Source organism: Eublepharis macularius, chromosome 10 (genome assembly GCF_028583425.1).
Source record: "Eublepharis macularius isolate TG4126 chromosome 10, MPM_Emac_v1.0, whole genome shotgun sequence".
Classification (NCBI taxonomy): Eukaryota; Metazoa; Chordata; class Lepidosauria; order Squamata; family Eublepharidae; genus Eublepharis; species Eublepharis macularius.
The window spans coordinates 95,462,400-95,490,322 of NC_072799.1; the positions used below are offsets into that span (position 1 = coordinate 95,462,400).

General features: G+C 45.2%; 1 protein-coding gene across 3 annotated transcripts; it reads right to left on the bottom strand.

Annotated features, from left to right (window-relative positions):
* On the bottom strand, positions 1-27,624 carry RHOH (ras homolog family member H). Of its 3 annotated transcripts, XM_054989570.1 has the most exons (3): positions 27,340-27,624; positions 23,746-23,874; positions 1-1,667 (listed from the first exon to the last, which is right to left on the bottom strand). In XM_054989570.1, exon 3 carries the CDS (start codon positions 1,515-1,517, stop codon positions 942-944), a length of 576 nt encoding a protein of 191 aa, XP_054845545.1. In that variant the 5' UTR covers positions 1,518-1,667; positions 23,746-23,874; positions 27,340-27,624; the 3' UTR covers positions 1-941. The 3 variants fall into 3 exon arrangements, with proteins under 3 accessions (XP_054845545.1, XP_054845544.1, XP_054845546.1); XM_054989569.1 differs by lacking the exon at positions 23,746-23,874; XM_054989571.1 differs by lacking the exons at positions 23,746-23,874; positions 27,340-27,624 and adding an exon at positions 3,344-3,411.
* Between the last annotated feature and the right edge of the window lie 299 nt (positions 27,625-27,923).

Sequence of the window (27,923 nt, forward strand, 5' to 3'; positions counted from 1 at the left end):
TAGGTCTGGGGGGAAAGTAAGCTATGAGCTATTTTAGCCTTGTAACAATCAACAGGCACATCTACATTATAAACCTTTGATCCTCAACATGGCATCCACGCCATTCTCCTGTAAAGCAAAGAGCCTAGCCCGATTTTTTTCTGCCTGACTGGAAGAGATGGTGCTCCAGAAGAACCCAGGAGGCATCACCTATGTGCTTACAGGGAGCACCCATTTGGAAACAGCTGCTGCCACCGTAGGAGGATGTTTGGCTGGAGCCTTGTAGCATTTTGTGGAGCCTCTCCAATTTTATGACTGGACCTAGTCCACTTGGAGGTAATTTTGTGGTGGTGCCTGCTATCCGTTCCCAAAATCTAAAAGTGCTCACAAGCTCAGCAAGTTTGGTGACCCCTGTTCCTGTCTAACATTGATTTTAACAAATATTCATTTTCTCCAGAGAACATTGGGAACTGCTCTGTGAGCGCACACATGTGCGTGTGTGCACGCATGCATGCGTGCACGAGCAAAATTTCAATTGCTGATATTTCTCAGCAGCTCCACAAATAAAAATTCCTGTGATATTTTTGCATGGAAGGCCATTAACACGAAAACCAAAATAAGTCTGCCTCTTAAATTATATCCCCAACAATTCAAGACAAGCTCTGGTATTTAGGAAAAGCAACGACACGTCCAATGTTAAATAAATATATTGTAACATGCCCAACAATAATAACAAGACTGCGATCCAGTTTGTAAGGCTCTAATGTCTCCCAGTTCTCCAAATTGGGAGAACTTGGAGTAAAAACATTTTCAGAACAATTTTCTAGGGAAAGATAGTTTGCTGTGCCTATCATGCAAAGTTCCCAATCCTGATTAGTCTGCCAGGCAAACAAAACTTGGAGTGATGCAGTTTTCTGTGTGTGTAGATTGCCATCAGAAGGAAATAATTTTGTGCCTGTTGCTTAAAAGATCTTGCACTCATTGACAGAGAAAATGTTCCTCCTGGATCGTTTTCTTTCTTGATTCACTGCAGTCCGGACAGCGCACTCAAACACCTGCTGCACTCCCCTGTTGCTGAGAGACGAGCACTCCACGTAGCCCTTCGCTCGGATGTCCTTGGCCAGTTGCTTCCCATGCACAGAGCTGATACAGGCTGCGCTATAAGGTCCTGCGTCTCTCTGGTCAGTCTGAGTCGCCACCACTAAAATTGGGATCCGAGGCAAGTGGGTCCTGATCTCTGTAACCCATTTGTTCCTCAGGCTCAGGAACGAGTTGTGATTGGCCACTGAAAAGCACATCAAGATCACATCAGCTTGCTGGTAGGAAAGAGGACGGATCCCTTTGAAAGTGTCGCTGCCCGCTGTGTCCCAAAGACCCAAACTAATCTGGATTCCATCCAGGAAAACTTCAACTCCTGTGTTTTCATACACGGTCGGCTTGTAACTGTCTGGAAAAGTCTCAGAGGTAAAACGCAGCAACAGTGCTGTTTTCCCAACAGCAGCGTCTCCCACCAGAACACATTTCACCGAATCCAACATTTCCTCAACGTCTGCTGTTTCTAGGGATGCAGTTCAAAGGGGCTGAACTCCATTCACTTGGAATCCATAGTATTTTCTATCAGGTATTTTTTGGAGTTTCACACGAAGATCCAAAATCTTCTTCCACAGTATTTGAGTTAAACCAGGTTCCTACCATAAGAAGAGAACACAGGCATAACTTAGTTACGTACGTTTCTACAGATCTCTTCATTCACATGCAGGCAACAGATGCAGTCCAAACCTCAACTTGCTTTAGTTAAGCCAGGCTGTGGCTTGTACCCTACTGCTTAGCTCAACCTTTCTCTAGCCTAAAGCGGCTTCCTCAAGTGTGAGCAGTTCTTCTGCTGACAAAAGCTGGAGGGAGGCTCCTTAGGCAAAAGGAAGGTTCCACTTCGCAGAGCACAGTGGTAGGATACAGGTCCATATATATAGGTGGCATTACATACATAACTGGTAAAAGGAGTCAAAAAGTCCTGCCAGAATATTAGCAAAACATCAGGGGTATAGTCTAACAACTTTTAATTACTATTCCCCAATATAACAATTCCTTGAAAATGGCGAACTAGCGTAGCACGTAAACGTCTAGACTACAATATTTCTCCCCAAAATGCTTAATTTTATATTTGCAGGAAGGTTTTTTCTTAAAACATGGAGAAACCTTAAAATCTGCGGTGTAGCCTGTTTGATCACCTCTGAATTCTATCCCTTTATCCAGCTTCATGTATGGTGCAGGCCTGGCTTCTTCCAGCTCAGTCATCTGCTCCAGAGGCATAACTTGGTTACGTACGTTTCTACAGATCTCTTCATTCACATGCAGGCAACAGATGCAGTCCAAACCTCAACTTGCTTTAGTTAAGCCAGGTTGCTCAACCTTTCTCTAGCCTAAAGCGGCTTCCTCAAGTGTGAGCAGTTCTTCTGCTGACAAAAGTTGGAGGAAGGCTCCTTAGGCAAAAGCAATGATTTTTAAAAATGTTCACTGTTTTTATATCCACACACATACACAGGCGGCTGTCAGCAAAGGGGCTGCTTGTGGCAGCCGAGAGGAGACGAAGCCTGCCCTTTTCTCTGTTGGCGCCTGTGGGATTGGAGGCCTCCCTCCCCTCTCTGCCAGGCTCAACACTGATCTCCCCGCTTGCATCTCCCCCTGGCCCTCATCCACTTTTCTGCCCTCATGGACCACCCTTCCAGCCAGAGGTGTTACCAGAGTGCTTTGACAGTCCAAGCGTGTCCTGCTTGCTGGTGCAGCAGTTGCATAAAAAGTGAAGAATATGCCATGAATCTCCATTTTAAAGACACCCCCCCCACCCAAGGAGAGCAGGAAAACGGGAGAGCAACAGATGCATCGGTTACTCTGTTGCAGGTGCCCAGTAGCACCTAAAAAACGAATAATAAGGCTTTTTTCTACTGCTACAGGCAGACTAACACAGCTACCCTTCTTGATCTATTTGTTGCAGGTGTTGAAGGTACCACAATTCTTCTGTTAGTTTACACTCTATAAATCAAGCAAATACAGCAGAACTGCCATGGAGTCCCCAGTGGCCTCTCGCTCAAAGGTGGTCCTAGTCCTGGAACTTCACATCCCTTGGGGACGAGGAGCACTTACAATATCGCCTAAAGTAATGGGGAATTGCTAAGCCCAGTTTAATTTGTCTCTTATTTCTATTTTGTTCCTTCCCCCCCCCTCAATAATAGGACTTCAGTATCTCTTAGACTACAAAACATCCCTTCTGTGTTTGCAAGGCTGCCGACTCTCCCTTGCATGCCGTTGCCCACAGCACACGAGGCCTTCTTGCTCCATCCTTTTAAATATCAATTTACGTACTCACATTTTATACCCTGCCTTTCTCCACAACAGGCATCCCGAGTGGCTGACGTGGTGCTCCTGTCCTCCGTTCTGTCCTCACAACAGCCCTGTGAGGGAGGTTAGGCGGAGAGTGGATGACTGGCCCGAGGTCACCCAGCCAGTCCCCGAGGCAAAGTGGGGATTCAGACGAGGGTCTCCCAGATCCTGGCCTGACGCTCTTAACTACTACTACACACTGGTCCCACCATGAACCAAGTGAAGAAACCCACACATGAAAACCAAATCCCTCCAGTTTCCTGCGTGCTTCTGATGGAGGAGCTTGCTGCCTGCAAGAGTTCCTACCGTGCTCTACGTGCTTCCAGGAATGTTTGTTCTCGGCAGCTTAAAGATGAACACAGCAACTCTTCTGGAACTGGGTTTTAGAAATCTTTCAAATGGCTTCTAGAGCACACTGATGCTTTTCACCCTGACTTCTGCTAAGCAGTATTTATGCGGCAGTCATTGCAACAGAAGGCATTCCCCTAGTTCACGGGCAGTGCCTTCATGCCACATCACGGGCTTCCTGAGGTTCCCAGCATTCTGGAGAAGTCTGGCCCTTCCTGGAACAAAGGATCACCCGCATGCCGCCTCTCAAGAGACAACCGTCTTCATATATAGTCCTCTTATTTCTAACTGCCCTGTAGAGATCAACATCAAAGAACGGAAGAGTAACTGCGTGTCAAGTGAGCACAGAAACACAGCAGCCTACCACAGCAGTGTTCTGGGAGCCAAACTAGATGAAACCACGTTCCTGAGCCTGTCACTATTCGTGCCATTTCACAGTCTGGATTTTTATGTTTCAAAACACTGCATTGGGTCAGATCCTGCTGAGGACTGTTGCACAGGGATAAGGGGATCGGCTCCCCCCGCAGCCACTTTCAAGTGTGGAAACAGCCGTGCGCCCTGGACAGGAAATGAACTGAAGAGCTGCAGTAGGTCAACAGGATTCTGTTGGGCTTGGGACATAGCTAAGGAGCAGCAGAGTGCTGTGGTGAAATTATATCAACCAGCCTGAGGTGTTTCCTACGCGGTCACTTCACAGCGTTTCAGAATCTATTCTGCTTCCCATGTTCTCCAGAGTTCCGCATGTGCAAGGGAATCACGGGAAGCAGAAATGGTTTTTCTCCGCCTTTTCTCCGTTCCCCCCCACTCCCATTCCACGATTTTTTTAAAGCTGCTGCCCAGTTGCTGCCCATGCGTGTTACGTCCGTGCAGAATCAAAAACTCCCATTCTGCTTCTCATGCCCCGTCCTTCCTTTCCCCCAGGAGCTGATGGTCTGTCTGCCGGCAACCACCCCCACCCTCCTTAGCTCTCTGAATTCCTTTTCCGCCATTTTTATCATAAAGCAAGGTAAGGGTCATAAGGCTGCTTCTCTGTTCACTTCCTTCCTCCCGGAGAGGCATGCACTCTTATTTTTTTTCAAAGCCAGGAATGAGTCCTCCTAACGTTGCTGCATATTCCCCGCTGACCTTAAAAGCCAGGAAAGTGTTAAATGGCTGCTTTTTCTCTTCCTCCCTTGGTGGAATGAGCACGCTCCCATTTTTTTTTTCAAAGCTAGGAATGAGTTGTAATGTTACTGCTCATTCTTCCTGACTTTAAAAAGCCAGGAAAGGGTTAAATGGCTGCTTTTTCTCTTCCTCCAGGAGTCTTATCCTAATGCCAAGGGGGGGGGGAACCTCACACAGCATTTTCAAAACTAAGTGGCAGGGTAGCAGATTTTTCAAAGTTGTTGTTAAAATGCTTGCGGCCCATTAAAACCCCTGGCAAGTAAAATCGCCTCCCAGCACCGCTTCAGTATCCCTGGAGATGGTGCCCCCCCCTTGCCTCCTCAGGGAGCCAGGGTGGAACAGGCACCCACTCAGTAGGGCCACACTCTCCCGGGGCACAACTGCCAGATGTTTCACAATCCACACTGGCCAACGTAATTCAAACTAGTTTATCCCAAATTCTTTCAGTCCCAGAATAAAAAAAAGCCCATAAATCAATTCACAATGTGGAGTGTTTCCTGTTCAAAGCATAAAAGGCAGCCTGGCCAAATTATACTTCAGTCTCAATGATATGAGTTAAAAATGAGGTTTTAACTTTCTTCCATTGAAACTCCAATTGACAAGAGTTTTACAAGTGCAGGGGATTTAGAACTGTTCCAGTGGGAGTTTATGGGAAGCCCATGAGGGCCGCCATGTGGCTCACAGAAACAAAGACTGTGTGGACGTGCCAATCTGAGGAACTGCTCTTGCCGTCAAGAAACTGCTGCTGCCAGCACAGGAATCGGGGCATTCACACATGACGACCACCTACGATGGGGCAGAACTTCATACGAACAATGATCACCGTGAGCCTGCCCAGCTTTGTGTGTGTCGGAGGCCCTGGCCCTCCCGCAGTGCCTGTGCAGTGTTACAGCATATCTGAACCGATGTCTAGAAACCTAGGCGCTGCCCTTAAAAATGTCGAGGTTGTTGCCAAAATCATGTATTTGGTTTTAAATTTTCCCCATCAAGACTATCATGTTTTTTGAGAATCAAGCCATTTACTTTTCAACATCTAGATTCTGATTTTTTAAAAAACTACCAGGATAACATTTAAACATTACCACGTTGCCCTATAACTATACATAACAAAATAGAAAAGAGTCCAGTAGCACCTTTAAGACTAACCAACTTTACTGTAGCATAAGCTTTCAAGAACCACAGCTCTCTTTGTCATGATGCATCAGACAAAGAGAACTGTGATTCTCGAAAGCTTATGCTGCAGTAAAGTTGGTTAGTCTTAAAGGTGCTACTGGACTCTTTTCTATTTTGCTACTGCAGACTAACACAGCTAACTCCTCTGGATCTATACATAACAAAGGAGATGCTATCACTCCTAGTAAGTCTATTAAAAACCCGAAATCCAATTCCGACTTTAGATTGGATACACATCGAACAGAGTTTTGTTTATCCAAAATCCTTGCCTGTAATATTTTGGAATGATCCAAAGGAAAGACCAAACCCTGTTGTTGATAACATTTTCCTTTTAAAATCACTTCAAATATGGGATAGGAGGCATACCAAGCTTGCACCCCCAATATCACCACTTTCTGCTTTCATAGGTTAGTCATGGTATGAACCAGGGATGCAGGCACAAGACTATAGGTTTTGGAGGAAAACTCACCGTTCGAGGCTAATAGATTTAAGCAAGAACAGTAAGGTTTTAGATAAGTCTGCTTTAGAGGCCAAATCAGATTCCCAGATTCACTGTATCAGTACTTTCAAATAAGAAACTCAGTTAATACATTTAAAGGACATTTGTCAAAACCTTTGACTGACTTTGAAAAATTATTAAAAGTACCTCCAGCAAGTGACAAAAGAATTATCTCAAGCATCTACAGAGTCTTACAGCCTCCAATAATAAACCACCATTATACGTGCAGGCTTGGCAATACAGAGACCTTGGTTTTACACTCTCTCAAATTCAGTGGCAACAGATCTGGCAATCTACATCGGCTGCTTCCAGATCAATCAATATTAAAACCCAGATGTTTAAATTATTAATGAGATGGTATCTTACGCCAGTTAAAATTCATCGTATGACCTACAACTAGCAATCAGCCTGCTGGTAAAAATGAGGAGACTGAGGTTCCTATTTTCATACTTGGTGGTCTTGTAAACACGTCCAATCATTCTGGCATCTAATTCGAACTCAAATATTTACTATTTCAACATGTCTAATTCCTTTAAAGCTGGAAGTAATGTTACTGAATTTCTTTCAAAATACAAGTATACCCTGGTTAAGACTTAATAGCATTTTTATGTGCCGCAGCCCGCTTAGTCATTACGGCAGCTCGGCAGAGCCGTGAACTCCCTTTGTTATCTGATTGGTACAAGAAGATATGGGACATATTTGTAATGGAGAAAATTCTAGACCAACAAAAGCAGATAGAGTCAGACCATATTATATCTCTGATTTTGCTGAAACACGGCAACCTATAATTGACTTTATAACAAGAAACGAGGCAACATTCCACTTCAGTCATCCCAGTTTCTACTTTTATGATGTAGATATATCGTTAACTGTAGTTCTATCCATTCTTTAACTGTAAATTTAGTTGACCCATTGCTCTTTAATTATGTAGTAATTTTTGTGTATACTTTAATATTTAGCGACTGTCAATGTTTTGATTTCTAACTTCTGATGTATGTTGTTTTTAAGCTGTTATTGTACAATTTTTCTCTGTTTTAATAAAGTTTATTTAAAGCTAAAAAAAGGAGATGCTGAATTTTTAAATATAAAAATGGATTCTGAAACAGACATTTCTGATCTCAAGATCCTTAGACTTTGTTTACAGGGAAGATCAGGTAGAGGCTGCAGAACTAGCCAGAATTCATTTACAACTTTGACACAATTTGATCAGGATTCAATCATGATTTAAAGTGGTTAATACAGTACAAAACCAATCCTTTTACACAGGAGTGCAAGTTGCCCCACCCCACAAAGCTGCTTTTGTTATTTTAACTAACGTGACTAATCTTTTTACTTTAACAGCTGGTTAAACTTGTGAAAGACATGATCCAGCACCATCACTGGATGTGTGGTCATTCAAAACACATCAATTTTTATACAAACGTACAAGATCTTAACTATCCACATCATGGATCTGTTGAAGCAGGCTGTTGCCTTTGAAAACTCATACTACAAGGGGGCCGAGCACAGCACGGAAGATGCCAGAAGCTCCTTGCTGAGGCTCTGGACCTCACCCTCACCGAAGCCGACAAAAGTCATCCAACTGCACTTAAAAGAGATGAGGAAAACGGGGGCAGGCAAGACAAAGCCTTAACAGTCGCAATCTGCAAATGTGAAGAATTCTTTTGTAGCCGAAAGCCAGGAAAACAGCAAGGACTTTTCCTCTGGTAAGCAATCCAAAATGGTAGAGCCAAATGCATGCTCAAATGGGCTTACGAAACAAGAACTTACTAACTCTCTCTAGGCACTGGAGAATAATATAGCTTGAATTTCTGAAAAGCTGACTAAGAGAGTGAATACTTGCTTGGAACTGATAATCATTCAGCTTAAGGACATTAAGGGCTCTATAGCAACAATAGCGCAAATGGCTGGTACAGCCCTGCCATTGGGGATCACATTACAAGAAGAGATAAGACAAATCTAGAAAGTAGAAGACACCCTATCTCTTAAAGTCATTGAATTAGAAACAAAATTTAAAGCTAGAAATCTGAAATTTAGGGGCCTCCCAGAGGATGAAGAAAGGAATGCTGATCTTTCTATATTAATATCTTCATGGTTGGCAACCCTTCTTCAATTAGAAGATGGTGTCACCCCTGGCATCGAGCAAGCATATAGACTGGGCTCCAAAATGCCAAATAGACTTCAAAATCCAAGAGACATATTAGTAACTTTTAAGGACTATAGATCAAAGGAAAAAATCCTACAAGTCGCCCACAAGCATAGCCACCATGTCTATCAAAACAAGAAAATCCAGGTATATCAAGACCTTGAGAATGAGCCGTGATTTAAAACCAATCATTAACATTTTATCAAAGACCAATATAAAACATAGATGGGTTGGCTCCTCTGCAAAGTTATCTGAACTCCATAATGGAACTATGTGCTATTCTAGAGATCTGGACGAAAGACGAACCTTGCTGAATCTATTAAAAATGAATTTTCCACCTGATTTATTAGAAGAATCTTCATCAAAAGACTAAAAAATGTCCAACCTCTCATCTGACCTGGCCAAGGAACTGGCACCCAGAGACTCGAAAATACCCAAGATGAGGGCTACGTGGAGCTCAACCCTAGATCCCATCAAAACTACTGACTTTAATCTTTTTACAGCTTAGTTCTTTCTCTTTTTTTTACAGGTAGAATTTTCTTTATTTAAACTATAAACCATAACATAATAGCTATAAACTATAAACAATAAACACAGAGAATGAGAAAAAACACAACATTCTAAACATAAGACACACTAACAATACATAATATCTATATAATTAAAAGGGGGGGGGAACCCTAAATGACACTACAGGTTGAGTTCCAATTTTCTCCGCAACAAGTATATATCATTTCTAGAGTTACACTTATTCTAGGTTAGTCACAAAACCCGTCTTTTTTCTATTGTTCATGTTTCTTAATCCATAAATCCAGATGTCATCAAATCCTTGTTATCCATTTCATGCAAAAAGTCTATAAACGGTTTCCATTCAGTCAAGAAGTTAACTAATGTCCTTTCTCTAATCAATGCACTAAGTTTTGCCATTGACGCAAACTCCAAAACTTTTGTCCACCATTCCTCCTCTGTAGTCAATGTTAGAGTTTTCCACTTTTGTGCATAAAGTACTCTTGCTGCCATAATAAAGTATAAAAACAAAGTTCTAAAGCTTTTTTCCAACCGGCTGTCCATTATTCCCAACAGAAAAGTCTCTGGTTTCAACTGAATTTTAATCTTCAAAATCTTCTGAATCGATGATTGTATCTGCAATCAAAAAGAGTCCAGTAGCACCTTTAAGACTAACCAATTTTATTTTAGCATAAGCTTTCGAGAATCAAGTTCTCTTCGTCAGATACCTGATTCAGGCATCTGACGAAGAGAACTTGATTCTCGAAAGCTTATGCTAAAATAAAATTGGTTAGTCTTAAAGGTGCTACTGGACTCTTTTTGATTTTGTTACCACAGACTAACACGGCTAACTTCTCTGCATCTATCTGCAATCAAAAACTCTTTGCTTTCTTACTTGTCCACTACATATGAAAAAATGTCCCTTCTTGTTTAGCACATTTCCAACATACATTTGACGCCTCCTTATACATTCTAGCCAATTTTTCAGGAGTCATATACCAACGATACATCATTTTGTAAAAATTTTCTTTAATACTAGAGCTTAATGTAAATTTCAACCCTCTTGTCCACACATTTCCCCATTGCTCCATTAATATATAATGTCCACAATTTTTCGCCCATTTAGTCATACATTCTTTTACTTGCTCTTATTTATTTATTCATTTATTTGATTTGATTTGATTTATACTCTGCCCTCCCCACAGATGGGCTCAGGGCTGCTAACAACATTAAAAAAAATACATTAAAAGTCACAAAACCATAAAATCAATAATAATTTTTTTAAAGTCATTAAAATAGTCCAGGAGCAGGCTATTTAAACAAATACTGGGAGTTGGTATACGGACATAGCAGATGACCACCAGAAAAAGTGGTGGTCTTAGATGGAAGAAGGAGGACAGTCGCTGGCACTCGGCCAAAGGCCCGGCGGAACATCTCTGTTTTACAGGCCCTGCGGACCTGTAACAGGTCCTGCAGGGCCCAGATCTCCAGCAGAAGAGTGTTCCACCAGGCCGGGGCCAGTGTAGAAAAAGCCCTGGCCCTGGTTAAGGCCAGACGGATGTCCTTCGGGCCGGGAACCACCAGGAGTTGCTTGTCTGCAGAGCGCAACACCCTGCAGGGGATGTAATGGAAGAGGCGGTCCCGCAGGTATGCCGGTCCCAGTCAGTGAAGGGCTTTACACCCCAAGGTTAACACCTTAAATTGGATCCAGAACTCCACTGGGAGCCAGTGCAGCTGGCACAGCACAGCATGAATGTGCGCTCAGATTGGTGTTCTGGTAAGGACGCGTGCCGCTGCATTCTGGACCAGCTGTAACTTCTGGGTTAGGCCCAAGGGCAGCCCAGCATAGAGTGACTTGCAGTAGTCTAGCCTGGAGGTGACCGTTGCATGGATTACTGTGGCCAGGTCCCAGGGTGAAAGACAGGGTGCCAGTTGCCTGGCCTGTCGAAGATGAAAAAGGGCAGACCTGGCAACAGTCGTGACTGGGCCGCCATTGAAAGTGTGGCATCCAAGGTCACACCCAGTTTCCTCACCATTGGCGAAGGTTTCAATTGTACCCCATCGAGGGCTAGGAGCTGGGTCCCCAGCTCGATCGCCCCATGACCCAGACGCAGAACCTCCGTCTTCAGGGGATTCAATTTCAGGCGACTCTGATGTAACCATACCGTCACAGCCTCAAGACCCTTGGCCAAGGAATCCAGAGCGAGATCAGACTGGCCGTCCATCAGCAGATAGAGCTGAGTGTCATCTGCACACTGGTGACAACCCAGCCCAAAGCTGCAGGCTAACCAGGTGAGGGGGCGCATATAGATGTTAAATAGCATCAGGGAAAGAATCACCCCCTGAGAGATGCTCCATACCAAAGAATGGCGAACGGACATCTGTTCCCTGAGTGCCACCCTCTATCTCTGATTGTGGAGGAAGGAGTTCAGCCATTGCAGGGTTGTTCCACGAATCCCCACATCAGCAAGGCGGTGGGTTGGAAGATTATGATTGATTGTGCCGAATACTGCTGTAAGATCTAAAAGTATCAGCAGTGCTGACCTGCCCCGGTCCAGGTGTCACTGCAGATCATCTGTGAGGGCGACCAGAGCTGTCTCTGTACCATGGCCAGGCCTGAAGCCGGACTGGAATAGATCCAAGGTAGAGGCATCACCCAGGTATACCTGCAGCTGTTCTGCTACCACCCTCTCAATTACCTTATCCAGGAACAGAAGATTCGAAACTGGGCGGTAATTGGCTGAATCAACAGGATCGAGTGATGGTTTCTTTAATAAGGGCCACACCACTGCTTCCTTCAGTGAGTCTGGAAAAAACCCAGAACTCAGAGAAAGATTAATGATGTCAGCAAATGGTGCCCAAATCCCATCACCGCCGGTTTTCACCAGCCATGATGGGCACGGGTCCAGTGGGCATGTGGTAGGTTTCCTGGGCGCTGGGGGGGCTCCGTGAGAAGGCTGAGCCATGGCGCAGAGGCCTGCCTGGCTGGTGGCTGGGCTGCGGCGATGGTAGGGCTGCTTCCTGCCTGCCTGCCTGCCTTCCCTCCTCACTTGCAGGAGCCAGGGTTCCTGCGTGCGCAGTTAGACAGATGCACCTGCCATGGGGCGAGGAGAGCGGCAGTGCGGCACACCAAGGATGGAGCCAGGCAGGCACAGTGCTGCTCTCCCGTGTCAAGAGGCGCCTGGCAACTGCACTCCACATAGTTGTTAAGCTTAATTATAACAATCCTTAATGAGTCAAACTATCCAATTTGAAATGGTCAGTGCAGTGACTTTCAGACCCTTTCTGGGCCCTTTAAACTAGACAAAGAGGTGTCCTGTCCAAGTTAAAGCACAAAGCACGTTTAACCTCGAGGGTATACAAAAGTCTCTCTAAGTGAGTGGTAGGGGAGAGGAGAAAGGAGTTGCAGTAAGACAATGTCCTGGTTTAAGTGAAAAATGGAGACAACCTTCAACAGAAAGGGGGGGCTCAGACAGAGGACAACCTCACCTGGGAACATCTCAAGGAAAGGAGGGCCGTGCCTCAGGGCTTGCCATTCACTCACCCTCCTACCCCGGGTTATGGCCACCAGGAAGGCTGTTTTAGCTGTCAGGACCTCAAGGTTTATGCATGAGTGAAGCCAGAACCAAGGAAGATTCCACTGGCAAATCAGCCTAGATGCTGGAGGATATAAGTTTGCTAAGCCTCTACGGAAGAACTTGCATTGTGGTTGGGCAAAGAGAGATTTCTCGTCTATATAGTCATGGCAGGCCAAAATGGCCGCTAGGTGGACTTTAATGGAGGAATTAGCCAAACCTTGATCCTTTAGCTGGACCAAATACTGTAAGATGGAAATGAGGCTGAGACTGGCTCAAGTTGTTGCGTGAGGCCCAAAAAGAAAATCTATTCCATTGGACAAGGTATGATTTCCTTGTGGATGGTTTCCTAGTTTCCAACAGGCCTTTCTAGCCTGATGAGGAGAAATTCAGTCCAAGGGGGATATGAACTAGGCTGTCAGTTTCAGAGTGCCCAGATCACGGAGGAGAACCACATTGTCCTGCAGCAGGTGTGGTGTTAGGGGAAAATAGTAGGTTCTGTCCTGCGCCATTTGCAATAGAGTGGCAAACCAGGCTTGCCTTGGCCAATAAGGGGCGATTACAATTGCTGAGGAACCTTCCCTCATCATCTTGCTGAGTGTCAACATCATAAGAGGAAGAGGAGGGAATGTATATAGGAGGGTGCCCAACAAAGGAATCTGAAAGGCATCCCCAAAAGAGGTCTTCCCCTTTCCTGCTCATGAGCAATATTGAGCAGATTTCCTGTTAAGGTCTGTGGCAAACAGATCTATGGTAGGATACCTCCACATTTCAAACACAGGATGGAGGAAGTCCATGCAGATGGACCATTCGTAGTTCTGGGATTTGGACTGACTTAGTGCATCTGCCAGAACATTGTCCTTGCCCGCTATGTGCATGGCAAAGAGAGCGACTCAATGCTGCACAGCCCATTCCCATATCAGTGAGGATTCCTGGGAGAAGGCCAGGGAAGCTGTGTCCCTCTGCCTGTTCAAGTAATGCATGGCAGTCATATTGTCTGGGCATATCTGAACATTCTTGCCTTCCGCTGGGCAAACAAGAGCCTTCAGAATGTACCTTATTGCCCTGACGTCAAGGAGGTTGATGTGCAAGGATGATTCTTGGGGGGACTAGGCTCCTTTTACATGGGTGTTTCCAGAACAAGCCCCCATCCTGACAGAGAGGCATCTGTGCAGTTTGATATATGCACCGGGGAGGAGACAAAGGGGGTCCCCACCAAGAGGTTCTACGTTTTGTTCCACCACTTCAAGGACCTGTGGGTGAACCTCGGGACAGATAACCCCTTGTACGGGTTCTGCTGGTCTGATGAACCAGTTCTGCAAGGGATGAAGCCTCAGCCTGGCAAACAGAACTCTCGGGGTCAGAGTGGCCATAAAACCTAACAGTCTTTGAATTTGTTTTGCACTTTACCCATGATGCCTAGTTTCTTGCCTTCTTTATCAATTGGAGCGGAACAGCCTGTGCTTATTTGGAGACCCTTGCCTTGGAGGTTCTTGGTAACAATCAAATTGGTAGAAGGGTGAGTAAACAAGAAACCTGATCCTTCTTGTTTGGTTTTATACATATGGTCCAGCTTTTTTGACGTTGCTGGAGTCAAGGCTGGTCTGGACCACACATCTTTGGTCAGGTCAAACATGCCTTGCATGATCGGAATGCCACTGATGCAGCCACTTCAGACGTAGGACATTGAAGGCTGGATCTGACAAGGTCGGAGCAGAACAAGTCGCCTCATTGTCCAGAGATCTCACCATCTAGACTAACTCTTCAATGTACAAACCGAGGTCCTCATTCGGGGACACAGCAGAATCCTCAGTTAGGGATCCTGGTGGAGATGGTTCTGATGCAAAACCCGATCTTACATCAGAGTCGTCATCAGACTGAGTAGCATGGTTCAGTGTTGGCTCTGTAACAGCGTTGTCCTCAGGATCCGTGGTCAGAACTGATGAAGGTTTAGTTTTGCCTCATGGGTAATGTCTGAGCCCCATCCATGCCAATTTTAATCCTTTTGTTCTGAACCAATGCATCCTGCTGTAACTCGATGTCATTTTACCAATGCCATAACTATTTCTTTCACAGGCTTTCACAGGTGTTTATCTAATGAACTGCAACAGCTTCCAGTTTTTCTGACCTTGTATGCTACTCCCGCTCAGACTTTGCTATGTCTTGCTTGCTAGTGACTCAATTTGATATTACAAATATGTGAAACGTTCTCACCCAAGAAAAGCGCCAAAATCTTCTTTATGATTTGGGGGGGGGGGGGGAGCAGACTTGAATGTTAAAAGAGGTCTCTCTCACATGATGTCATTCCTGTCAACTTTTACTCTTTCTGCTTAGATGCTTACCTTGCTTCTGAGTAGTCCTATGGACATATATGGAAATGATCTGATTTCTGAATAAAAACCATTTAACTAAGAACCTGTGTCTTGCTGCAATGGTCCAGGGATGTGTCTACCATATCCTGTCATCCATAGCCTGACATGTTGACAGGAATCCTCTTTTTTCCTTTGTACCTGCAACCCTTGGATAATGGCTACCGGCTTCCCGTCGTTAGAGCCTGACCTGGGGCCAACAGCACCAGAGGATCCCATCAATCAACTGGGACTGGGTGTAACTCTAGAGACGACTTCCAGAGAGCTGGTACCGGTGACCCATACTCGTTTCGACTACCTAATGGACCATAATATCTCTGCTATGAGGGGACTCAGTGCCACAGGAACCCTCCCAATGTATCATGAACTGGGAGTGATCCCCAAAGCCGGGTCTACCTACCAACAATGGAATCTGCCAACCACGCGTGAGAGGGGCCCTCGCAGATCCATAACTGCAGAGGAGAGGATGCAACACCGTGGAACAATATATTTTCGGTGTTCTCTCGAACTGGAAGGTTATGTTGGAGAGCCGATGGCAAGGAGGGCCACCACTTTAGTGACCCACACAGGATGGAGCTTGAGGCCACCGTAAACGGAGGAGACCGAAGAGTCCTGCTTCCTGTGAGAGACATCAGAGGAATTACAAACATTGGGGGACCCTGGATTACTCCCTGGCAACGCTGTGGAATATCGTGGGGTTGTCATTAACCCAGGAACAGATCCTTTGGATACCTGCGAGCTGGGGGCTGTGGCCAGGCCAACACACCAGGATTGGGGCCAGACGCCACAGCTACCCGTGCTGCAGAATAAAGCAACACAATCAGAGTTGCCGGATGTACAAAGGCAGGGGGAACATGGATTAACCCCTGATAACAGACACACTTTGGTGGATTATACCATCAAGGAAGAGATGGAATCCCTGGAATCAAGCAACTTAGAGGGGTCAGCTGGGCAAGAAATCCCTATCGGGGGCCAGACGCTGCAAATCAAGAGAGATGGGATGCATCCAACTCAAGAAGAACTAGCTCATGCCTTGAGAATACAAGAATGGGAATGGAACCTCCTCAAAGAGCAAGAGAACATAAGTGCACCAGAGGCACTGGTGAGGACAATAACAGGAGCCAGTGAGGAGTCAAAGAGACCCCCCTCTTCTACCACAGCAGGAGAGTCTCACAAATTGGGCAAGAACCAATAGACTTTACAGGGATTGTATCGCTGGAAAGGGGAAGAGCGGTTTTAATAACTCCCATGCAGTTCATGGATGACCAAATAGTTACCTTAATTACACAGGTTCTGGTAGTAGCAACAAGAATTGAGGGAAGGAGTATCATACCACCTTCCCCCTTAGTGACTGCACCAAATGTACCATCCCGGGGAGTAGGGATGGGTTCGTATGGGAGAGTACAATCGTTGTCTGTTCCCCCGATTGGGGCCAGCGCAGGGGCACCAACTACCACAATGGGGATGAGAGTGCCAACGAACTTACAGAGCCAAACTCCCCTACCAGCCCAGACAATTTCCACTTTACCACCCCAGGGGGGAGTGAGGACCCAACAAGGGGGGACCCAGTCAAGAGGGGCCCCACAGCCTTTGATTGTACCTCCAAGAATGAGAGGCGCAGGGGCGCCAAGTGCCACAACGGGGATGAGAGTGTCAAGGAACCTACCAGTTCAAGTTCAAACAAGCACGGGGGCATCAGTTGCAGTCAGTGGGATGAGCGTACCCCAACCAGGCCAACCACAAGAAACCCCCATCATTGTCCCAACGGGGACAGGAGTACAAATAGGACACCTGGAAGTGGGGGTCCTCAAATGAATGTCCCTCAAGGAGTACAAATAGGACACCCGCAAGTGGGGGGTCCTTCAGTGAATTTCCCTCAGGGAGCCCCAAGAATCCAAGCACAAGCCTTTCAACCACAGTATGGAGGGATACTGCAGGCTGCTCCAATGGACTATGGAGCAAATGGAGCCTACCAGATACCCTATGTGGCGCTGGGACACATTCAACCACCTCCCTTTGGAGCAGCCCCGATCCACCAGGCGGTGGGGTACCAGGGAGCAGGAGCTCTTGCAGTGGGATTGCTGCAAGGATGGTTCAAATTGGGACCATGATGGGAACCCCAGGAACTTAGGATTTTTTATAATACAAGCCACGGAGTTTTTTCCAAGATTGGGGATATTTGTTTCCTTCGGAACACAGTCGGAACACCTGGGATCTCGAATGGAAGGGGCGGCAGCCGAGTGGTACGTGAACCTACGTAACATGGGAGCACCTAAGCTGCATGACTTAAATGTTTGGTATATGTGCTCAAAGCCCAATTCGATGACCCACTAGAAGGGGAGAGAGCTAGAACAAAGCTCAGAACCATCAGACAGGGGTCCAGGACCATCACAGAATACGCTGCCGAATTTAGACAACTAGCCACCAAAGTACAGGGTGACCATGAGGAAGTAAAAATTGAACTTTTCCAAAAAGGATTAAATGCTGACTTGCTAGATAGAGCATTAATGCAGGATGACCCACAAACCCTATTAGGTTGGATCCAGTTGGCATGTGAGGTCGAAAATAGAACTCAAGTAGTAAAACTTGTTCGGATGAAACAGCATGCTGGGGCGAGGAGACGAACCACTTCAGACAGGGGTCGTAATGCACTGGGTCCAAAAGCTCCCATCTCCATGACTGGGAGAGAAGCATGATGGAGACAAGGACTATGCCTCAACTGTGGGGGCATGGGACATTTTGCAGCACAGTGCCCCACAAGGCAGGTGCAGGGGGGAAAGAACCAAAGCGTAGTGAAACCCACAGGGCCCCCTAAACCCCTGGGCCAGAAACTGGGCCCGAAATGTGGGACACCAGAGACTGGTTTTGATGCTGATGAAAGTCCCGGAAATACTAAGACACCCACGCCAAAAGACACCAAGGAGGATTTTACCCTGCAGGCGGAAAACAAGACAGACCTGCTGTAAAAAGGTCCCGATGGCAGGTCTCTAAGGAACCCAAACCACCAAAGGTGAGAGAAAGAGGGGCCATACTATTTATGCCCGTAATGTTACTAAATCCAAAAAATGGATGTACAGGTGCAAGCCTTAATAGATTCCAGATTTTCCCGGGACTTAATATTGCCAGCCTTGGTTAATGGATTGGGCTTGGAACTAATAGAACTCAAAGACCCTATAGTATTTGAACAAATAGAGGGGTCCAATATGTATCCTGCACCCTACAAAACAGTACCTACCCCTACGGGCATGGGAGGCCATTGGGAGAATTGAACCTATATAGTGATATGGCTAAATATCCCTTGGTACTGGGAAGTCGTTGGCTATGGGACCATGACCCGTACATCAAACGGTCCACAGGGATGGTGGCCTTTAAGGGGGATCATTGTTGCAAAACATGCATGGACTAAAGTATGGGGCCAGGAGGCACCCTCCCCGTTAGAGACTGTGTTATTAACCGCAGAGGAGGAAGAAGCCATTCCCTCCGAATACCGAGATTTAAAACAAGTGTTTGATGAAAAAGAAGCTGATGAGCTACCCCTTCACAGAGGCACAGACTGTGCTACTGAACTCATTCCAGGGGGAAAGTTACCTAAAGGAAAATTGTACTCGATGAGCCCAGCCGAAAGAAAGGAACTGAGTTTATTGATAAAAATCTGAAGCGGGGATTCATCTGCCCTGCTAGCGCCGCCCATGTGGTGCCTGTGTTATTTCACAAAAAGAAAGATGGGGGGCTGAGACTATGTACTGATTTCCGAGGAATAAATGCTGTATCCATGTCGAATGCATACCCCCCTTCCCTTAATTAGAGACTTGCTCAGTGTGGTGGCGCAAGGTAAAATCTTTTCAAAACTGGACTTAAAAGATGCTTATTTCCAAGTGAGGATAAGGGAGGGGGGATGAGTGGAAGATCACATTCAACACCCCCTTAGGGCAGTCTGAGTACCTCATAATGCCTTTTGGCCTACAGGGGGCACCAGGTGTGTTCACGAACCTAATCAACGAGGTGCTGCATGAATACCTGTACAAAGGTGTGGTTGTTTATCTAGATGATGTGTTGATTTATTCTGCTGATAAAGAATCCCATGTAGAATTGGTCAGAAAGGTACTGACCACTTTAAAGAAACACAGACTGCTAGTGAAATTGTCTAAATGTGAATTTCATGAAGAGAGGCTGTATTTTTTGGGGTACCGAGTCTCTCACCAGGGACTGAAAATGGACCCGGCAAAAGTCCAAGCTGTAGTGGGGTGGGAGGCCCCCAAAACAAGGAGACAATTGCAGTCGTTCCTAGAATTTGCTAACTTTTACAGACCCTTCATAAAAAACTTTGCTCAAATTGCCCTCCCCTTAACAGACTTGTTAAAAATGAAGGGGAAGGGACTGCAAGGGGAAAAGCCCAGTTCCAAATTAAACTGGACAGCCGAGTGCCAAGAGGCTTTTGAAAACCTAAAAATCCTGTTTATTTCTGAACCGGTTCTACAGCACCCTGATGAGAACCAGAAATGTATAGTACAAGTGGATGCAAGTGACACTGCGGTGGGAGGGGTGCTCTTGCACCTCTCCCACCGCAATGACGCGGGGGAACTGCACCCCTGCGCATACATTTCCAAAAAATTCTCTGAGACTGAACGCAATTGGAGAGTATGAGAGAAAGAATCTTTTGCAGTAAAATTAGCACTTACAACCTGGTGGCATTGGCTAGAAGGGGCTAAGGTGCCTTTTGAAGTATGGACTGATCACAAAAACTTAGAGGCTCTACGCACCCCCCGCAGACTGAACACCAAACAATTAAGGTGGGCGGAATTCTTCTTTAAATTCAACTTCACATTGAAGTACCTCCCTGGGTGGTTGAATTTCTTAGAGAACGCCCTTTCGCGCATGCCCCAACATGACAGCCAGAGGGAGGAGATAATTGATACAGTTTTCTCACCAGCTCAGTTGGGAGGAGTGGTGATGACACGTAGCCAAGCCAGAAAAAAGCAAAGCAGCACGGAACCTGATCTCTCAGAATGGAGAGAGTAAAGGCAGAAACTGAAAAGGAGGGGGGAAATGTGCCCAAAGCCGAACTGAAACAGGAGGGGGATGGCCACTGGTACAAGGGGAGCAAACTTTACATCCCAACCAGCTTAAGAAAGGAAATCTTGCACCAATGCCATGATGCAAAAACCGCTGGACATTTTGGATATCTTAAAACCTTACACTTAATATAAAGACAATTCTGGTGGCCAGCAATGAGAAAGGATGTGTCCCAATACGTATCATCCTGCCCAGTATGTATAATGGGAAAATCAAGGAAGGGGAAACCTCCTGGACTTTTACAACCATTGGAAACCCCTCCTAGACCCTGGGCTGTGATTTCAGTGGACTTTATTACCGATCTTCCCCCCTCGAAAGGACACACAGTCATTTTTGTAGTGGTGGATCTCTTTTCAAAACAGGCTCATTTTATTCCTTGTACTACAATTCCTACAGCTAAGAAACTAGCCAGCCTGTTCCTGAAGCACATAGTAAAACTACACTCGTTTCCTAATAAGGTAATAGCCAACCGAGGTCCACAATTAGTTGCCAACTTCTGGCGGGAGCTCCTTAAACTCACGGGGATCAAACAAGGAATTAGCTCCGCCTACCATCCCAAAAGCAACGGACAATCCAAACACACAAATCAAGTACTTGAACAGTTTCTAAGAGCCAAAACACACGTTAAGAAAAACCTAGGTTCAGCACGTGTTCTCTTACCTCAAGGTTTGCCGGGATCTGTAGGAGTCCTGGAAGCTTAAAGATCTGTAAGGGTCCTGGAAGCTTAAAGTCCTGGAAGCTTAAAGGATCTGTAAGCGTCCTGGAAGCTTAAAGGCGTCCTGGAAGCTTAAAGCTTAAAATACAGGCGCCTGTATTTCCCTTTCCCTTTTTGCTGCTCTGTAAATGCTAAACTTTAAGCTTCCAGGACGCCTACAGATCCCAGCAAACCTTGAGGTAAGAGAACACGTGCTGAACCTAGGTTTTTCTTAACGTGTGTTTTGGCTCTTAGATGCTACTTTAACTATCAACAAGAAGATTGGTTTGATTTTCTTGATTTCACCGAATATGCTTATAACAACTCAGTACATAGCTCAACAGCAGCCACACCGTTTAAAATAGTACATGGATATGAAGGAAACGCCTCTGCAACCCCCAACTCCTCACAAGTGGGAGACCTGGAGGAATGGTGGACTAATTTAATTTCCCAATGGGGAATCATCCAAAAGACTTTAGACAAAGCAAAAGAGGACTACAAAACATTTGCTGACAAAAAAACGCTCAGAGCAATGGAAACTACAACCGGGAGATTTTGTATACATCTCCACCAAAAACATAAAAGTGGAAGAACCTCGTAAAAAACTAGAATTGAGATATCTAGGCCCTTTTCCTGTGAAGAAGTTAATCAATGATGTGACTGTAGAAATTGAACTCCCAAAGAATTTGAAACATATCCACCCAGTATTCCACTTCAGTCCTCTAAAAAAGGCTTCCCCACCTAATCAGTGGCATCCAGAAAGGGGACCCCCACATCCAATGCTGGTGGATGGACATATTCACTTCATAGTGAATAGTGAAACCCTAGACTCTAAAATTAAACACAACAAACTTTTCTACCTGGTCAGGTGGACTTTGATGAATCTTACCAAGAATGGGTGGAGCAATCCCATATGAATGCCCCCGGACTGATTTCAAACTTCCATAAACGTTATCCTGACAAACCTGGCCCTTAAGGAGAGGGACCATCTTTAGGGAGGCAGAATGTCATGTCTGAGCCCCATCCATGCCAATTTTAAATCCTTTTGTTCTGAACCAATGTATCCTGCTGTAACTCGATGTCCTTTTACCAATGCCATAACTATTTCTTTCACAGGCTTTCACAGGTGTTTATCTAATGAACTGCAACAGCTTCCAGTGTTTCTGACCTTGTATGCTACTCCCTCTCAGACTTTGCTATGTCTTGCTTGCTAGTGACTCAATTTGATATTACAAATATGTGAAACGTTCTCACCCAAGAAAAGCGCCAAAATCTTCTTTATGATTTGGGGGGGGGGGGGGAGAGCAGTCTTGAATGTTAAAAGAGGTCTCTCTCACATGATGTCACTCCTGTCAACTTTTACTCTTTCTGCTTAGATGCTTACCTTGCTTCTGAGTAGTCCTATGGACATATATATGGAAATGATCTGATTTCTGAATAAAAACAATCCTGAGCCGCCCTGAGCCCATCTGTGGGGAGGGTGGGGTATAAATAAATAAATAAAACCATTTAACCAAGAACCGGTGTCTTGCTGCAATGGTCCAGGGATCTGTCTACCGTATCCTGTCATCCATAGCCTGACATCATGGTTCTGAGTGAATGGAAACATAAGGGCCCTCATCACAGAAGTAATGGGTGCATGCCTGGCGAACCTTCAAACCCCTAAGCATAGTAATGATATGGGAAGCCATATGGAGAATAATGGAACCAATAGATCCAGAGGAGTGAGCCGTGTTAGTCTGTAGTAGCAAAATAGAAAAGAGTCCAGTAGCACCTTTAAGACTAACCAAATTTACTGTAGTATAAGCTTTCGAGAATCACAGTTCTCTTCGTCAGATGCATAATGGAATCAATGGTGTCTATGGTGAGGAGTCAATTCCAAGTAATCGTCAAGGAACCCTTCTGTCTTTCTCCAGGCTGTATTGGTGACGGCAGCAATGGAGAAATAGCTGTAGACAGTTCTGTGATTTCCAGAATCTCACCCTCTGAAAGGGATGGAACTGAAGCGGAATGCCTTCTGGGGGCTGGAGATGGGGTTCTCGGAGCCCTGGGCAGACTCAATGCAATCAAAGCATTTGGAGATGAAGAAGCGGGTTTTTCTCTCTCTTTTGTGACTTAGAAATGGATGTTTTATCAGCATGCTTCAACTTGAGCTTAGCTTTTTTAGTAGACAGCTCTAACTGGCACTGAGATGGAACCAACGAAGGCTCAGCTGGAACCAACTGGTCCTTCTAGGCAGTGATAGGCCATGAGCATGCTGGGGGAACCAAGGAGGCCATTCTGGGTGCTGCGGCCCTTTATCTGCAGCATTAGTCTTGGAGTCGGTAGCTCCCTTCAGAGTTGACTCCCAAAGAGCCACTTGAAGTAGTGACGCCCGTTCATGGCACGCTTTGGGCACAAACTGTTTACAGATCCCACACCACATTGTGTCGTGGCCTTTACCCAGACAAAGAAGGCATTTGTCATGCCCATCTAATTGAGCCATCTTTGTCCCACAGTGTGAACACTTCTTGAATAGGGCCTTTAACATCACAGAATCAAAGGCCTGAACTCGCACCTGCCGTGATTGGAACCAAGGCGCAGAGAGAAGACATGTCCTTCTTAAGTGGTGGCAAAAAGAAGAACTAAGAGAGGGAGCCTTTTGCCCCGCCTTTTATAGCTGTGCCGGGGGGGGGGGGAGCACGAGAAAAAGCTAAGCAAGCATCTCACCCCTCTAGAAGTTTTGGAATGTCCCTGGCTGGCCTATGCATACACAGTTCCCATGTGTGCCTGCACAGAAGATACGAAGATGAATAGCAAACTCCCACTCAAAAGTTTGTGTGTTTCATTTTGGTTTGTACCTCACAGCAGCAGCAGCAGCAGTAAGCAGGCGGGCGGGCGCTGGGTTCACACAGCAGCCTCTTGTTTTCTTTAACAGCCTTCACCAGTTGGATCCCAAGGAGAGAGAGCTCCTACATTATTAATTAACTCTGTTGGTAGGAAGGGGGGATAAGCATAAAGTGTACAAGTGCATCTTCCCCCCCTCATCACTACCCAGGCAGTGGTGGGGTCTCCCTGACAACCAGGTCCTCACAAGGACCCCTCTCTACCTATCAGCTTTGGAAATGTTTGGAAGGGGGAATGTGCAGACTTCAATCATAGGTTGCCATTCGAAAGACACTTCCCTGGGAGTTAGCACAAGGAAAAGTGGCACCAAGGGTAATAATTTATTGGCACTATAGAAAAAGAAAAAAGTGAACATAAAGCAGGATTGTTTTTAAGGCCACCACCTCTGCCCCACTATCCCTTTTCCAGCCAGTATATTGCCGTAGTGAGCACCCACAAACCCTTGCCTTCTTCAGGGTCCATTGCTGCGCGCGCGCACATGCGCGCACGCGTGTAGTGTAACTGAAGAAAAGTTGGGGGTTTTGATTGACGAGAGAGGGGACTGTATTCTATGTGATTTTGGTGCTGTGAAGTGACTAAAACAGCTGCCCCAAAGTGCCTAGAAGCCTGTTCTGCAAAGAACAGGGCCGAATCGCATGACAATGAAAAGAACCAAATGGATTCGATCCAAGCCGGCCACACCCCAGCTGGAAAAATCAGTAATGGGCCATAGTTGGTCCAAAATCCCAGGATCCAAAACTGAAATGGAATTTTGTTTTCAATGCACATCCCTAATCTATAGTCACTGTCCCTTATCAAGGCATCTCTTTGATCTATTTCCTAGCTAGCAGTAACTTCTGGTACGTGACCCTTAAGCATGATTTGAGAAAGCAATGAAATAAGGGGTAAGGGTGGAATCCAGTCAATTATTTTAATTCTGTTCATTTCAATGGAAGAATCTAACACAAAATCTTTCCAATGAAAATCAGGGGGGCTGCATTAGAATTTGGAAACATTTATGCACAGAATAAAAGATGGTGGTCCCGGAAATTCTCAGGGACAATAGTTCATTTGTGAGAAAAATAAAAATTTGTAAATGTAATTTCTTAAAACAAAGCTATCTCTGTAAAGGTTTTTAGAGGACAGAGTTAGGCACATTTAAGCCCATTGATATCAAAGGTTTGAAACATGCCTAACTCTGTACTGAATTCTGTCCTCAAATGGTTGCCGTTGGCTTGATGCAAAAGAACTGCCCGTGACTCTTTTTCCTTTGTCGATTTATTCTAGATTATTTTGTTTTGCATGCCAAGTGCCATTTTTATGGCATTTGTCAGGTTTCTTGCCATTAAAGTACAAGCTTCACTGCACACGTATTTCTTTGCTATGAATGTTTGGACCTTGCTCGGAGTCATGATATATATTTCCCCTTTTAGCTTCCTTTTTTTCTTTCATAAAAGCATGAGGGCTATGTTTTGAACTAAATGTTCTGAATTTGTTTTCTGATTAAATATAGTTTACTGTGGGGGGGCGTGATTCTGATTGAGATTACTTCTATTTCTAATGATTTATAAACTTCTGATGAGAAATATAGACCTGCCCTCAGGATATGGCCTGAATTATATCCCAGGTTTGCAAAGTAATTATTTTCATTATTTTCTTTCCTTTAGTGTGTATACATATGCATTTCTCAACTCATGTTAACCATATTTTAAGACCCACTATTTTCAAACAGGAAGTTAAATGCATGTTTAAAGATCTGCCATTGAAATCAAAAGGATGAAAGGATAATAAATAAGTTTGGCTGGACTGCGATACTAGCATATTCAACCGAGCCTGGGTGCCAGTTTTGGTCATGGTAACACCACGGCTGTGTCCTCCGTCTATCAGGTGCCCTCTTAATTCGTGAGGTCTCACGCTTTTTCTGTCATAGAACAGATCCTGCGGGAATGGGCTACCAGAGGGGCTTTGGAGGGTGCTTGCAATAGCAGCTTTCCTGAAATCTACAAAAGTGTTCTTTTTAGCAGGGCCTTGTTAGAGGTTTGATGGTTTTTATCTCAAGGTGACGGAACTTTTTAGAATAGTATTTATTGATGTTTAATAAAAATATTTTGCTAACTGTTCTAAGTTACCATCAGTGCAGAACAGAAATTGTTTAAAAATAAATAAATAATGGCAACATCTGGGTGCAATTATCCAGAGGCAATTTTTTTGTTGAAATCCTAAAGATCAGTTAAATATTTTTTTAAAACACCAGGAAAAGTCCAACCTTACACAAAATGTCCTTGAATATTGATTTTATTTTTTAAATGTTGTGTGTTACTTATTTTATGCTTCCCATCCTCCAAGGAGCTCAAGGTATCATATATCACTCTGCTCTCTTCCTCGTAAACAACTACCCTGTGAAGCATGTTACGCTGAGAGAGAGAGAGAGAGAGAGAGAGAGAGAGAGAGAGAGAGAGAGAGAGAGAGAGAGAGAGAGAGAGAGAGAGAGAGAGAGTCTGGACCACAGTTCCCCGGGGCCTGTCATGGCAGAGTGAGAATTTGTTTGAAGGTGGGGTCCTAGTCCACGACACTATTCTGCCTTTGATTTTGGTTAAGAGTTGGCTGGGACCTTTGTTCTTTTGCCTCTGCCATCCCCAATGGTCCAAAGTTCTCCCTGCGACAATTCCACCCTTTCTACACTTGATCTTAGCCCAAAGACAATTCCACCCTTTCTGCCTTGCAGCTCTTTAGATCTGGACCTTCATTCCAGAACATCTGCGTGACGCCCGTCTCTGCCATTTCCCACAAGAAAACCAACCTTTCTCTAGAAGCCAGGGGCACAATCCCATAATTCTTGCCCCCTGCTGGAACATAATTACATTTAACAAAATACATACTTTCTTATGCTGAATCTACAACCCACTCTCACCTCCATCTTCTCAGTCATCTCTTCCATGGCAAATTTTAGATTAAAAATTCCTTCGCACGGGGATTTTGCCTCTTAGTTGCTCCTCTGCAGAGCTCCATGCACAAAAAAGGCATAATCATAATAAATAACTACTCTAACTTTCAGAGCCACTTCTTTACCCTGTAAAGTACAGCACAGTACCGAAGATTGCTGTTGCGTACAGAAATCCAGGCAAGGATCTATGGGCGGGGAGGTGGACAGGGCAGTCCTGTGATCTGCCTTCTGTCTGTACAGTCTAACTGAGTGCCCCACCACCTGCCGAAAAGCAAAGTATTCCAACTGGATACAGAGAGCTTTGCTTTTCAGGTGACCTCCCCACCTCTGATCTCAGTGGCACATGGGCTGCTGAGTTGAGAGGGTCACCCCAGCTTTCCTGCAGCTTCTACACACAAAACACAAGCATTAGGGCACATTTTGAAGCATGATTAGTCCTCCATTTTTTTAAAAAAAAATCCTCAGCACATAGTATAAAAAGTACATAGCCCAAGGTCCAGCAATTTCAAGTCCTACAGACTCCAATCAAAGCATTTCGGTATGGGCTTCACTTTCCCATTAGATATTTGGAAATGCTTTGGTCCACCTTTTTTGAACAATTCAAAAAGAAGAAGACCCTACTTACCAAATACAGAATAAGAAACAAAGCCTCTTGTAAAGTATCCAGAGCAAATATTTTCTTAGAAAAGCGATCTGGAAAAAAATGGAAACATTGCCTTCCCAATTGTGGCTTCGCGCTGAATGAATGTTTTAATTCCCTAAAGAGCAGAGAAAACCGAATGAAGTTGTCAAAAAGTGCCACCGTGGAGTTTACTCAGCTTAGGATCCTTGACGATCTGAGCAGAGAAACAGCAGCGACAGAAGATCTGATGCGGAGCGAGAGATAAGCAAGCAGGTTTCGTCCGTCTCCGTTTCCTGAGAGCTGCTTGGCTCGACCTCAGTGGATTTTGCTGTGGGTTTTGTGTGTGTGTCTCATTATGATTGAGACAATCTGAACGTGTCAAGCCTGCAGAAAGAGGAAGAGGTGCAGGGGGGTGTCTTACTTGGAACCGGTTCTTTTCTCACTCTCACGCCCCCCCCCCAGCCCTCCCTTTTCTGTCTCTCTCAAGCAGGCGCCCCCCCCCTCAGCTGTCCCACAACTTATCAACCAAAATCTGCCCCAGACCATCCCTACCAAAAGGGAAAGCAAGGAAGCCCCCTCAAGGGCCA